This window comes from Stenella coeruleoalba (assembly GCF_951394435.1).
Source record: "Stenella coeruleoalba genome assembly, chromosome: 19".
Classification (NCBI taxonomy): Eukaryota; Metazoa; Chordata; class Mammalia; order Artiodactyla; family Delphinidae; genus Stenella; species Stenella coeruleoalba.
The window spans coordinates 39,497,706-39,511,918 of NC_137165.1; the positions used below are offsets into that span (position 1 = coordinate 39,497,706).

The window sequence follows — 14,213 nt, forward strand, 5'->3', positions numbered from 1 at the left end:
CGGGTCTACAAGGATTCCCGGGTCTGAGAGTCCAGGACACAAACCTGCCACGGACTCTGCCGTGTCCCCTCTCCCCACCCCACCCGCGCAGTCCCGGGCCTCGCCAGCGTCCCTCACCTGGTCTCCGTGTCCTTGGCTGGCACAGGCGGCCCGAACCCCACGAGCGGGCGCTCCCCAGGCCCGGGGAAGAGCTCGGGAGGGGGGACTCCAGCCGTCGAGGAGCCCCCGGTGCTGCGGGTCTTGCCTCCGGGGCTCTCGGCGAAGACAGACGAGGAGCCTGAGTCCTTGCGGAAGGACTGGCGCACCGGCGAGCCGCGGCTGGGCGGCCCCGAGTAGGGGCTGTGCGGCGGTGGGGGGCCCCCGGGGGGCGCAGCCACGTCGGCCAGCTTCTGCGGCGACGAGGGCGGCAGGCGGAAGCCGTAGCCGTCGCCGTAGAGCGGGCCGCCTCCGGCCGCCGCCTTGTACAGTGAGTCCTCCAGGTCGGACTGCAGCGCAGCGGCCGAGTAAGTGCTGAGTGAGCGCACCGAGCCGCGCTTGTACAGGCCACCGGCGCCCGGGTAGGCGAATGGGTCGCCGGCGGCCGCGGCCAGGCTCAGGCGGCCCTCGTGGAGCAGCCCGTAGGGGTCGGCGTAGAGGCCCTCGCCCTTCACCAGCACCATGCCGCCCGCCTTGCCCGCCAGGTCCTCATCCGGCTTCACATCGCGCCGCTCCAGGATGGCGCTGGGGCTCGGGCTAACGCCCGGGGCGGCGGGGGCGCTTCCCAGCCGCTCGGCCGCATGGTGCACGGGGCTGCCGGCGTAGGAGGGCGGGCGCCCCCCGGCGTACGATAGGCGCGAGCGCGACGGCGAGCCCGACGGCAGCCCCGACGGTAGCCCCGGCGGCGGCGAACTGGAGGCCAGGTGCGGCGCGGGCGACAGGTTGTTGAGGCGCCGCGTGGGCGACGACTCCCGCGACGCATACACCATCTCTCTCTGTGCAGAACACAGCCCCCGAACCGGACAGGGCTGGTCACAAAGGGGGATCCCTTGCTTCTTACTTGAGCCAGCATCTCCCCCCTGACGCTTAGGAAGTCCCTTCTGTTCTCTGCCTTCCCACCCTCCTGCTGCATCTTGGGCCCCTTTCCCTTCAGGGCTCTCAGCACGGAGGAAGAAGTGGTGGAGGGAGAGGCACCAGAGGAGCGACCCCCAGCCCACCCTATGGTGGGGGATGGGAAGCGAAAAGGTAAGGGGTGGCTCCTGAGAGAGGTCTCCTAGAATATTTAGAGGCGGGTTCGAGAAATCTGATCGGACAAGAGGGGAAAGTGGCAGATGAGGGGAAGGACTCCTCCATGACTCCACAATTAATGGAGGCCACCCTCTGCTTCAGCCTCCACATTCCCTTCACCAAAGCTGTCCCTGGTGACAAGTGACTAGACTCTGTGCTCCTGGACCCCATCTGCCCAGCCTCCCCAATGCCCGGGGCCTCCCCAGCCATACCCGGAGGTCCCCGTTGGTGAGATGTGAGCCAGGGAAAGCGGCGTAGAGTGGCTCCTTCCTATAGATCTTGATAATACTGCGGTCCTGGATGTCCCTGGGGGCGGGAGGGGTGCAGAGGGTCACCATCCCCCAGCCCTGTGACGAGGAGAGGAAGCTACTCCAGGCAGACGGAAGAGGGGTGGCCAAGAAGGGCCGCGAGCCCCAACCCCTTCCTAACTCCCTGCTCAGTGGATCTCGTGCCTCGGACTGCCTGCCACCAACACACACACACTCAGCAGCTTCCACCCCGTACACCTCCTCGGCCTCACGAGCCATTTTCAGGTTAGCTCAAGCCAAGGCCAATCAGCAGGGGTGGATGATTTAAAGGGAGGGGGTGGGGCCGGGATGACCGAAGAAGGGGGCGGGGCGGTAGGGCTCCGGGAGGAGAGGGGTTACGGCTGAGGTTGGGTCAGGAGGGGGCTGGGGAATGACCGGCGGCGTCGAACCCCCCCTCAGAGGAGGAGTATGGGGAGGCCCACCCCATTCCCCCCCCGGGGCCACGCCCACCGGACGTCCTCCAACTCGTAGAAGACGTTGCGAGCCTCGTCCTTGATGAGGATGGCTGTGTTGGGCGACTTCAGCATGCCCATGGTGAGCTTCTGCGGGAACATGTGCGCGATGAGTGCGTGCAGCGTGTCCAGGCTGCTGACCTCGTGCGTGATGTGCACGCGCCGAGTCTCCTCCCCGAACTGCAGGAACAGCACCCCTGCGAAGGAGACGCCGCCCTCGCTGTCAGGGCCGCTATCACCGCCACGCCGGCGGCCCGGGGAGCCTTGGGGAGCCGCGCTGGTCCCGCAGAGGCAGGGTCTGAGGCCGGATGCCGCCCCGGAGTGCAGGTGCACCCAGGCACTCCTCATGCTGCCGGCCCCTTAAGGCACCTCCTCGACCCCAGGTAGGTTGGAGTCTGGACGAGGAAATGGGATTGGGGGCAGGAGCAGGTGGGGCAGAAACTGAGAGTGAGTGGTTGCTTTGGGGGAGAGAGGTGAGAAGGGAGGAGATGAAGGAAAGGGGGGCTGCTGAAGGGGGTGAGAGAGAAGCCTAAGGGAGGGAGGAGGCTTGGAGAGAGAGGGACAGGGCAGGAGGTGCTGAGGGAGAGAGAAGTGAGGGAAGAGAGAAGTGGAGGAAAGTTGGAAAGGGAGCCACAGAGGAGGGAGAGGCCTTGTGGGGAGGAGATTGCTGGGGGGAGGGGGGAAGATGGGTATGGGGGAAGGGAGCCAGAGGCTTACTAGAAAGATGGTTGAGGAGAGAGGGAGTGATAAAGGGGCTGGAGAGGGTTCCAGGGTGAGCAGAGAAGAGGGAGGAGCCAGTAGCCTGGAGGGAAGATGGACAGGCAGTACCTGGAGAGCGCAGCTTCGTCTGGCTGGTTGAGCGGGAGAGGGGCAGGCTCTGTCGGAAGCGGTTCATCCTACTGAAGCCCAGGGGCAGCTCCGCCTCCGACATGGTCTCCAGTGACTCAGCGGAGGCGTACGACAGCTTGGCCGCCTGGTCTGCCAGCCCAGGCTGGGCTCCCTGAGTGTGGCGCGAGCTGCGGGTCTGCAGGGGCAGGGCGGGGCAAGAGGAACCAGGAATGACCCCTTCACTCTGCCCATTACCCCCATCCAGGCCCAGGGAGCCCCAGCCAACCAGCCAGTGAGACACACACACACACACACACACACACACACACACACACACACACACACACACACACACACACACACACACACACCCCGGAGGGTCTCCTGGATTCCAGACTCGCTGTGTGGCTGCAGGAGAGTTCCCCAACCTCTTGGGGCCTTGGCCTCCCTGGGACACCCAGCAGGTAAGGAGTGGGCAAAGGACTCAGGCACCCTGGGAAGCCAGACAAGAAACCATCTGAGCGGGAGCCATGGGCACACCTGCTATTTTAAGATTCCAAAGGACAACAAGAACACAAATGTGTCACCGAGGTGAGCCGCAGAATCGTTGAGCAAATTGGGGCATTAGTTCCAGACATTAATTAAGCGGCGGATTCGCGAGCGATGAACAACTTATCCTTCGTGGAGTTCAGAGGGTTGGGGTGGGGGCGGGAAGCAGGGAGAAAGCAGAGAGCTAGGGACCCCAGGATCCCAGCTCTGGGAGGTATGGGCCCTCACAGAGCTGGGAACAATGTCCTGGACTTAGAGTGACTGGGAGGACCACCCCAAACCTCCCAAAGCCAGGTGGACCCCAGTTTCGCACAGACTACCTGCCTAGTACATGCAGTGCACATGCTCAGCCCACACGAGCACATGGCATAAGTGCCAGGCCTCAGCCCCTCCCTGCATGGCACACGCTGCCACACAGCCAACCTGCCTGGCTAGCCTCCCAGAAAAGCCTCCTCCAGTACCAACATAGCAGCCCCTTGCCCCGAAGCCACAGCTGAGGGTGATACCTGGCTGGGGCCGGGGAAGGCTGTCACCCAGTGACCACTCCTTGCCCCAGGGACAGCTCGATTACTCTCTCCTTGGGAGAGGGGACACCCTGATTTCAATCGCACTTCAAGAGCCTACTTCTGGCTGAAAGCTGGGGCTGTCACTCAGGGCCACAGCTCCTGCCAGTCTGCTCTAGCCCCTCCCCTCAAACCTGGCTGCTGTCAGAAACCCATCTATTTAAGGGAGAAAGATACTGAATCAGACCTACATCATTCCCTGTTATGTAACGTTATATATATATTAGCTGTATCACACATATACATGTTATCAAGAAAAAAATCATGTTGCCCAATTGTATTTTTCTATAAAATATATTGCCTATCTTCAACAGCAACAAATCATTCAAAACCATTAACACTGGTTATCTTGGGGTTGAGACAGAGCATTCCCTTTCTACTTTATACATTTCTCTGCCGGGTGAACTTTGCACAATCAGAATGTATCATCTTTATAATTTTTTTAAAAACAGTAAAAGTGTCTCTAAAAAGGAAGTATTTATTCTCCTCCTCAGCTCCCTCCATCCCCAAGTCCTGATTAAACCCTAATTAATCTCCATCTTCATATTAACTCCATTTAATGTTCCAGTCGGATTAGCACTCTCGAAAAGAGAGAACATCTTCCTCTGATGGACAGTGTGCCCAGCTGTCCCCAAAGTGTCCTCAAGGGCTTGGAGATACAGCAGGTCAGATTTGGGGACATTAGCGGGCATCCAGCCTCAAGCACAATGCCTTGACCAGCGGGTGGGCATGGTTCTGGGGAGGAGGGAGGCAGCGTAGCAACTGGACCCACTGGGGGAATGCCTGTGCCCAGACTTTGGACCCTGCCGCTCAGTTCTAGGCTGATCACCAGTGCTGGCCTACGCCCTTCTCTCTTCCCAGTGTGGGGAACCAGGCCTGGTCTGGTGGTCATGAGGTTGCCAGGCAACTGGAAGGTCAGTGGTTGCCAGGCTAGTATGGATGAAGGGCTACAGAATTCAGGCAAAATGAGGCAGCTAGCAGGGATGAAGAGTAGGAGGTGGCCACGGTGCCTGGGGGGCACAAGTCAGTTGCCAGTAAGAAGATGGAACAAGTGCCAGAATGAAGGAGGGGCAGGGATCCTAGGGACTGAGAAGGCTGCCCAGGGAATCCTGCGAGAAGAGATGCCCACATTCCCTGCCCCACCGGTTCCTGTCTCCATCCTGGCCTCCTGGGCGCCTTTCCATTCTCACAGCCTTTGTAGAAAACCCTCTTGAGAAGAGAGAAAGCCCATTAGCATGTCTCTCCAGCCCTGGGCTGGGACAACAGAGCAGAAAAACAGTGAGACATCCAGAAGGACTTCCTGACTAGAGGGAGATGGCAAGAGAACAAAACAGTAATTTAAGCGGAGCTCTCCAAAGATAGGAAAGGGCTTCCCAAAGATCGGACGCAGTGAGCACCGGTCCCTGGAGATGCTCCAGTGAGGAACCGATGACTCCTGGTCAGAGATCAGGCAGACGGAACCCTGAGTGGGGCAGTCAGACTAGGATCTGAGATTCCCAAAAGCTGTCCACAGGCTAGGACAGAATCACTTGGGAGCTTTTAAAAACACTCTTTCCAGTGCCCCACATTCACTAACTCTGAATCTCTGGGGCTTGGAGCCTGGGGTTCAAGGTTTTTGACAAGTTCCCAAGGTGATTCCAGGATGCTAATAGCTAATGAGGTAAGGCTCGCCATGAGCCAGGCACTGTGCTTAAGACATGCAGTCTCGTGTTTCTTCTACCTTTACAACAACTCTATGATGTAGATACGGTTCCATTTTATGGAGGAGAAACCAAGGCTCAGAGAATTATGGAACTTGCCCCAGGTCACCCAGCTAGTTAGTAGCAGACTGGAATTCACCACCAGGCAGCCTGGCCCTTGGCCGCGTGCATTGAACCCCTATGCTCTACTGCTTCCTCCAGAAAGGCTATATGCCTGATGCCACGACTACAATTCCGTGATTCTCTGATTCAAGAACTTTTCTCTGGGAGGATGCATGCAAACAAGATGTTTGGAGCAAGAAGACACTGGGGGGTGGGCTTCCCTGGTGGCACAGTGGTTGAGAGTCCGCCTGCCAATGCAGGGGACACGGGTTCGTGCCCCGGTCCGGGAAGATCCCACATGCCGCGGAGCGGCTGGGCCCGTGAGCCATGGCTGCTGAGCCTGCGCGTCCGGAGCCTGTGCTCCACAACGGGAGAGGCCACAGCAGTGAGAGGCCCATGTACCGCAAAAAAAAAAAAAAAAAAAAAAAGATGACACTGGGGGAGTCTGGAATGTATACCTCCCACCCCCTGTCATGGTGCCCAGGATTTGAGGGACCAGAGACTCCAGGACGCAAGCAGCAGTCTAACTCAGTTCAGTTCTGAGCCTGGTGCCAGAGAAGAGGAGGTCCAGGAGCGTGCTCCCTTGGGGGTCAGCAGGATGCCCCTGGAGGGGACAGACATCTCTCCAGCTGTGGATGGTCCAAACTCTCCAGAGGAGGCAGGAAGACACCGTCCCTGAGCCCAGCCCTCCACTTGGGCAATGGGTTTGGGGGTGTAAGTTTGTGCGTCTCTTGCCTGGCACTGACCAGCTTCCCCACAGTGGAAAGTAAGAAAGGGATGAGGGGCCCATTATAGTCACGGGGCCTCCCTGGAAGATGCAGTCTGAGTTCAGAGAACAAGGCCCTCAATAAGATCACGGGGTCCACTTCCGTCCCCTGGAGCCAGCAGTCCCTCCAGGCTGGGGAAAATGCCTCTCTCATTCCCAAATGCTCTTTACGTCCTGGGGAAGCCTGAGCATCCCCAGCCCAGATCCCCAGCACGGGTGGCACAAACTCCCACACTGGATCCACAAGCCCCTGGCAGGCGAACCCAGGCTCTCTCAAAGCAGCAGACCCAGCCTGCAGTCCCACACCCACCACCCACACCAGACGGTCCCTTGCAGATGCACAACTTTGTGCAAAGCATGTGCAGGGAGGGGCAGGGGCGGGAGAGCACATGCGGTTGTCACGGACGCAGAAGCACCACACACTGACCTTGAAACTCCAGTAGTTTGGCTGCTGATGGAAATAAGAGAAGAGATGGTTATGCGGGGGCGCTGGGAGGAGAGAGTAGGGCCAGGGGCAGGTTAGAGACCCTTGGCGCTCAGGACTCAGCCCTGGGACATGGGCCCTCCACCCTCCCAGGAACAGGAAGGAAGCCATGCCTGGTACATCCCATTCTCTACGGAGGCCCGGGATGGCCCTGAGCGGGCTCCAGGCCTGCTGCTGGGGGAGGGGAGAACCATCATTCCAGACGTTTATAAGCCACGTAACCTAGTCACAGTAACTGTCCTCGGAGAGTTACAGGCAGGAAAAGACGCAGATGACCATGATACAGGGAACACGTGAGACACTGGCAGAGCTGAATTGGAGCTGCAGGGTCAGAGAAATGGCATCTGGTTGTGGCTGGCCAGGGAAAACTTCCCGGAAGAGGTGGCGTTTTTGGTGAGTCTTTAAAAAATGAACATTTTTGGTGGGTCTTTTAAAAATGAGCAGCCGGAGGTTGGGAGGAAGAGCCTGCTGAGCAGAGGGCCTGGGGAGGCGTGTGCAGGGGGTGTTGAGGGAACAGTTCAGTTTGGCTGGGGCGCAGGGCCTGGGAAAGTAGCAGGTTAGGCTGCGAAGAAGGGCCTGGGGCCGGAGGAGCGCCCTTAAATGCCAAGCGAAAGAACTGAGACTTAACTGGCTGGACAAGCAGAAAGTATTTGCGTGAAACTGAGTGGGATGGGACTGGACCCCAGGAGGGCTGATGGGGCAGGGAGTGGAAGAGGGAGGCAGGGGGCCAAGCCCAGGGCAGGGAAGCCTGTGTAACACGATGGACCTGGGTTATAGGGAAAGTGGACAGATGCCCATCACCCCACAGCACCGGGCAATGGACGGGGAGCCATGGACAGCAAGGGAGTGTCGGCAATGTTCTGTGGTTGAACAGATGAGAGGGGAGGGCTCCTTGCTCCCCTAGAACGGGGGCCTCAGGTTCCTCCTCATTCACAATAACCTACAGCCACCCTGCGTTCCCTGGAGACCAGAAGGCCCCTCCAGATGGCTAAGGACAAGGGAGGAGTGGCCCGGAGGCCGGATTGGTTCTTGGCAAAGCCGAGGGCACCCTGCTGACCGGTGCCAGCCTCAGCAGGAAGACAGAGGCAGCAGATGGCCTGGCCCTGGGGCGCCTGGCACCAACAGACAAGATTCCCTAGGCCTCAGAGCCACTGGCAGAGGAGACTGACACCAAGGGTCCCTGATGGGGGGAGGACACCACGGCGGGGTGTCCTGTGCCGCCTGAATACTTTAGTGGCAGAAAGGAGGTGGGGAGGGGCCCTGCTGGGCTGGAGGCTTCGGATCCTTAGGGTGGGGGTGATGCCAGGCTAGGGCTAGGATGAAGAGGTTTACTCACCAGGACCATCCCCTCTGGGCCACAGTCCCCACCTCTCCCCCCAGCATTTGCTCCAAGAGAGGCAGAGGAAGGGCACAGCAAAGTCTGGGTGTCAGGGGATGCCCACAGGTGCTGAGGGGAGGGGAGGGGGGGGACTGGAGTACCAGGCTGTAGCCACAGCTGCCTGTGGCCTTGGGGAGGGGAAGGAGAGCAGAGCGAGTGGACATGTGATGGCAGGGGGTGGGGGGCAGGGCAGGCAGAGCCAGGCAGAGGGCAGGGGAAGGTTTACGATGAGAGTCATGTCTGCAGCCCCAGTGGTGACGGACGGCTCTGCAGAGAAGGCCACCATCCCTCATCCACCACCACCATCACACCCCCTCATCCACCACCACCATCACACCGTGTACACACAGGCCACCCACAGCGCCCTGCAACGACAGGCCCCACACGGAGAGCTGCGTACAGACGCGCAGACATCCTCCAGTAATGACATCGCCACAAACACACCCAGAGCAACAAAGACACGCCCACAAAGGGACACAAACACTTGGAGAAAAGCCCTCCATGGTCAGAAACAACCCCAGAAACAGAAACTCAGAGACAGAGCTATTCAAACGTGGACCAACCCCATTCATACAAAACATGCACCCCCGGCCCGCCCAGGACACTGACCTGTGCACACACACTCCCACAAGCAGAATCACAGAGGGCCCCCTGGCCCCTAGGGAGTCACAGAAACAGACAGAGACATGATGGATACCCATTCACACATACGTACACACATACACGCACACCAGCTGCAGAGACACACACACAGAGAAAGTCTCGCCCCTCCTTCCCCCCACTAGCCAGGTCACGGCGCCTCTGGCCGCCTCGGTCACTGTACCATGCCTGTGATGTCCCAGACATCACGTGGCAGGTAGGTGAACTCCTGATTCAAAAGAAGCAGAAGATGCGTCCCCCGGCCCCCCCCCCCCCGCCCCAAATGTCAACACATCAGACTCAGTATGTGCAGACAGCTGGGGCCCACCTCATGTCTCTGGGAGGGGGACAGGGATGGGGCCTGGTTACAGCCACGCTAGCCATGCCCTCAACCTGGACCTGCCTCAGGCAACGCTGGGCACATCCATGGGGCAGCCAGACCTGGAAAGGAGGGCTCAGTAGCTGGGGCCAGGGGAGAGGACTGGGTGGCATCAGTGCCACAGAACAGGCCAGCCAGGCCCCACTAGCGGGTAAAGGTGGAAGAGATGCTGTTTTTGTGCTTGGTGGACTTGGAGTGAGGCTGAGATCAGAGTCCTGGGGCTTCGGGCGCTGGCTGGTCGAGTACACAGAATCCCGCCCCTCCGTCACCTCCCCCTTCAGGCTGGCCCCACCAGCAGGGAGGCACAGAGTCTCCTGGCAACTCAGTGTCCTTGGAGGGGAAAAACCATAGTAGGGAGAGGTCCTTGGGGATGCCGTCTATCCCCCGTCTCTGTCTCTTTCCAGGGTGTTAAACCCATGGGACAGCCTTGGGTGCCTAAGAGCGGAGGGCTCCTCTGTTTGCTAAGGTAGGACTCTCCTCCAATCTCCAGCACCCTTTACTCCTCACCCTCTTCCTGGTTGTCTGTTCCTCCCATCCTGCCACACACAGTGCCTGGTATAGAGTAGGCTCTCAACAAGTATTTGGCCATGAATGGGTGTCAAGAAAACAGGACCAGCCACAGGTGGAAGGGGGTGTCTCTGCATAGTCTGGTACCACTTTCCATCTCCTGGCACTCAGGACAGCTCAGCCTTCCATGTCTTTTCCCTGGGAATTTCCCAGCACCAGAAACCCCCGGAAGGAGGGCAGAGGGCAGGAAGGGCCCAAGAGAGGTCTGGCTCGCCAACCCAAGTGAAAACCTCCAGTATTAGGGCAAAGCTGTCTCCCTCCCCCATTCTCAGAGAGGGGTGTCTCACCTTCCCAAAAGACAGTGAGACAGTGAAAAAAAGAAAGGGCTGAGTAGGAGAGGCCCTTCCAGGTCATCACTTGTAGGGAAGAGTCTTACAGGAGCTGGAGCAAAATGAGAGGTGTTCTAGGAGGATAAGATGGAAGCCAACCCATCCACTCTGTAGGGACCAGGCTTTCAGAAATGCGAGAAGGGGAGCTTCCTGGAGACCCGAGGAAGCAGCGCCAGGGGATCCTCAAACTCCCTGCTGAGAAGAGGAAACAGCTTCTTCCCTCTGGGGGCTAAGGAGTTAACTCCCTCCCTCCTCCACCCTAGGCGCCCTTGGTGGGGTTCTTCCCTCCCCCCTGCAGCTGGTCCTTTCTCCCCCACGCAGTGCGCTGGGAGGGCGGGGCCGTGTCCCATGGGAGCCTTAGCCCAGCCAGCTGAGGTCTCTCCCCTCCCCTGGGGAGACGTCCTCTGTAGGTTAGGTGAGTGCGTGACCCCTCCCTGACCTCGAGCCCCGAAGACGATGCATCCTTCGGAGAGGGAGGGCAACCTATGGGTCGCACCCTCGCTCTAGTCCCCTGGCTCTCCGTGCACCGGCGCACACACCCACCTTTCAACTCTTGTGAACACGCGTCCACGTAAACATTCGCCTCCCCCCTCCCTTGCCCCCGCCAGGCTGGGGCTCCTTAACGGCCCCCGAGGGCGCCAGCCTCCCACCGCGACGCACGTGCACTACTCCGGCCCTCTCCCCTGTGTGCCCGTCGACACGGTCACCTCCTACCCCTTCCCAATGCAGTGAGTGTATGTTGGGGAGGGGGGGTTGCGGCGGGGCAAGGGCGCACCCCGGAAAGGTCATGACTTTCTGAGGCTGGGGGAGGGGACGCCAGCCACATTTCGGGGTGGGGGCCGGTCCCCTGCGGAAGGCTGAGAACGAGATGGGGGAGGGGAGGGGGCGTTTCTCAGGGATCCGGAACCGCAACGGCCTGCGAGCCCCCCACCCCCAGACCGTTCTCAGAGTCGTGGGAAGGGCCCCCATCTCCGTGCCCCCGCCCCGCGGAACCCGAGGCGGCTACCCCGGCCCCCGCAGCCGCTCCCCCTTACCTGCGGCCACAGGTGTATACGCGGGGTTCTCAGCCCCAGGTCGCGCGTCGGGCGGGGGAGGGAGGGCAGCCCCCTACTCCCACCCGTCCGGGCTCTCCCCTCCCCCCGGCCGCCTCCGCAGCCCCAGCCGCCGGTGCCCTTTGCTGCAATGAGAGAGGCGCCGCCGCCGCCGCCGAGAGGGCCCGGGCCCCGGTCGCCCCGGTAACCGCGACTCCACCTGGCGCGGCACGGCGCGCCGCCGTGCACATCCTCTCTCTGGCCCCCTCCCTGGCGCGGCCCCGCCGGCGCAGCCCCGCCAAGGAACGGCGGTGGCTGGTGGCTGCGTCGCCGCGGTCACCCGATACGCCGGCCCGCCGCCCGGGACTCGGGTTGCAGCAGGAGGGAGGGAGGTTAGACAGCCTAGTGGAAGCGGGGGAAGGGCTGTGGCTTGGAGTCTGGCCTCCGGTCCCCTCTCAGGGTCTTCTTCAGGCCCCAACCCCCAACGGCCTGGCCTAGGGTGTGTGTGGGCGGTGGGGAAGGAGAGTGGCCTACCTCCCGACCGGCCACTCTCTGAGCTTACAGTCTCTCCCTACCGGAGTCTCGGCTGTGCACCGTTTCCGTTCTAGCTCTCCCGTGACTCAATTCCCAGCCAAGTCTGGGAGGCCTAGGATGCCTAAATTTCCTCCGTGGCCTCTGATCCTGCTCTGCTGTGTGACTCTGGCATTTGCTGAACGTCTCTGGTCCTGCACTTTACAAAAAGGAGCCTCGTACCCAGCCATGGGGAACGGGAAGAGTGATAAGCGCTAAGTATAAAGTGATGACAAGATCCTGGGCACAGCCACTTTTCTCTGTACTTCAAAGCCCTGGGGTGAAGGTCCCTTCAAGCTCTCGACTCTTTCCTCCATCAGAGTAGATTCCAGATGTGGACAGGCCTGGGACCCCATAACCTGGGACATCAGAGCTCACCAAGTCCAGCCTCACTTCCCTCCATCACCTCAATTCGAGTTGCTCCATCTGATCTATCCAGGGAGCGCCCGCGTCCTCTGCCTCATCGCCATCCCCGTCCTAGCCCCACTTTGACCTCCACCACACATGCGGCCACTCAAGAGGAGTCCATCCCACTTGCCATCTAGCCTTGGGCGCAGACACATCTCTGCTCCCTAAGTTCGGTCAGTACAGGGCCAAGAGCTGGGAAAGGAAGTGGGCTGGGTGCCCTGTGAGTGAGGCCAAGCATGCCAATCTCTTGCTAGACTTGAGTTACACACAGCTAAAAGTACCGTGCTCCGGAGCCTTGTTTTTTCCTAGGCTGTCACGTTTTTCCTTCTCCTAATTCTTCTTGAAAAAGTCAAGGCTTGCTGCCCCTCTCCAGGGGGAGCAGGGTACGCAAGGGAGAGAAGATGGCGCCCATGCGACCCACTGGATTCTCCGCCACTACACCTCCTCTGCCACCCTCAAGTCACGGCCCCCTCAGGGCTGCCCCTGACCTGCTGTAACTCTGACTCCCTGGCCCCTCCTCCCCTCTGGGGCTTCAGATGACTGTTTTTCTCCCACAGCAATGTCCAGGCCTGAGCTGGGAGCCTGAGCCCTTAGGATCCTGTCCCAGGGTGCCCCTGTCCATCTTCCCATCAGGGAAACTGAGGCATATGAAGAATCAGGAAATCAGTTCAGAACAAATGGCTAGAGACCAAGGTCCTCTTCACATTTTGAAACTAAGCAGTGGACATCTCAAGAAGTGTGGGAGAGAGATGATATGAAGAACTTCCTGCTGGTGAGACATCAGGGGAAGGTTGGGTCTGCTCAGAGATGGAGGATAGGGTGGGGATAGAGGAACGAGATGGTCCACAGTGGGGGTGGGAATTGGGTACAGGGCACAAGAGATTCCTGAAAACCAGTGGGGTGAGGGGAGAGGTACCCCTGTTTAAGGAGAGAAGGATTTTTTTAAAAAAAGGTTTTTTAACCTGACTATTCCCCCTCAAAAAAATTCCCTCCCCAAAGCCAAACTTTGGCACAAGTTTGGGGAGGTAGCGGTAGGAATTAGACTATCACGGGGAGAGTACGGGGCATAGGAGTCTCCTGAAAATGCGGGCTCCTACGTAAGAGAAAGGGATGCAAAATTAAAATCCTGGATATCCCCCCTCCAAAAACTATCCTCCCCAAAGCCCAAGTCTGCCATGGGTTTGGGGGGTGGGGTGGAGGCGGGTGACTCACCTGGGCCGGCTGGCCAGCCCCGGAGGGGGCGGAGTCGCCATGGAGGTGGGAGCAGAGGGAGCTGAGGAGGCACACGGGGTCCACGGTCCAGCCGCCGACCTGTGTGTGCGAAGCGGGGGACACCCCATTAGGGGGAGCGGGCAGGAGCCGCTGGGGGACTGTGACGGGGTGGGGAGGGCATTCCTGGGGCAAGTCTGGCACAGAGCTCACCCCGCAGGGGGACCCTGCGGCACTGGCTAGTCCCTTACGAGGCTGGGTCTCTATGCGGGGGCCCTGGGCCTGTTGCCGGGTCTTTCTCTCCAGTCAGGCTGGGGGCTCTTTGAGCCCAGGGCACGGCCTTCCCCAGCGGATACTGCTGAAGTCCTTGTCTTCAATTCTTCACTGCCTCTCTGGACACTCTGCAAGGGGGCTGCCCCTCACCTGTCCCTTCTTCCAGCTCTTCACTGGCCCCTCGTTGAAGCTGTCGGGAACCATTCCGCAGGGGGCCTCAGCCCACTGTGCCTCTGTCCTGACAGCACCGCTTTCCTCCCCGCCATCTCGCGGAGGTGACTTTCTTCTCGCACACCACACCTAAGGCTTGAAACCCATCCCCTCCTGATTCCTCCGGGACCTCAGCATCCTCAAAGTCATCCGTCTCTCATTAGGTCACCCCGCTAACGTACTGAGCCAGGCTTAGGCACCGAGC

General features: G+C 60.0%; 1 protein-coding gene across 3 annotated transcripts in view; it reads right to left on the reverse strand.

Moving 5' to 3' along the window:
* Positions 1 to 14,213, reverse strand: part of SRCIN1 (SRC kinase signaling inhibitor 1) — a 64,177-nt gene that overhangs the window by 23,955 nt on the left and 26,009 nt on the right. For all 3 annotated transcript variants that reach the window (XM_079905277.1, XM_079905276.1, XM_079905278.1), the window contains 5 exons: positions 13,529 to 13,627; positions 2,852 to 3,047; positions 2,022 to 2,220; positions 1,476 to 1,569; positions 118 to 971 (listed from right to left, as the gene is read on the reverse strand). In XM_079905277.1, coding sequence (XP_079761403.1) covers positions 118 to 971; positions 1,476 to 1,569; positions 2,022 to 2,220; positions 2,852 to 3,047; positions 13,529 to 13,627 — 1,442 coding nt within the window. The remainder of the gene's footprint in view (positions 1 to 117; positions 972 to 1,475; positions 1,570 to 2,021; positions 2,221 to 2,851; positions 3,048 to 13,528; positions 13,628 to 14,213) is intronic.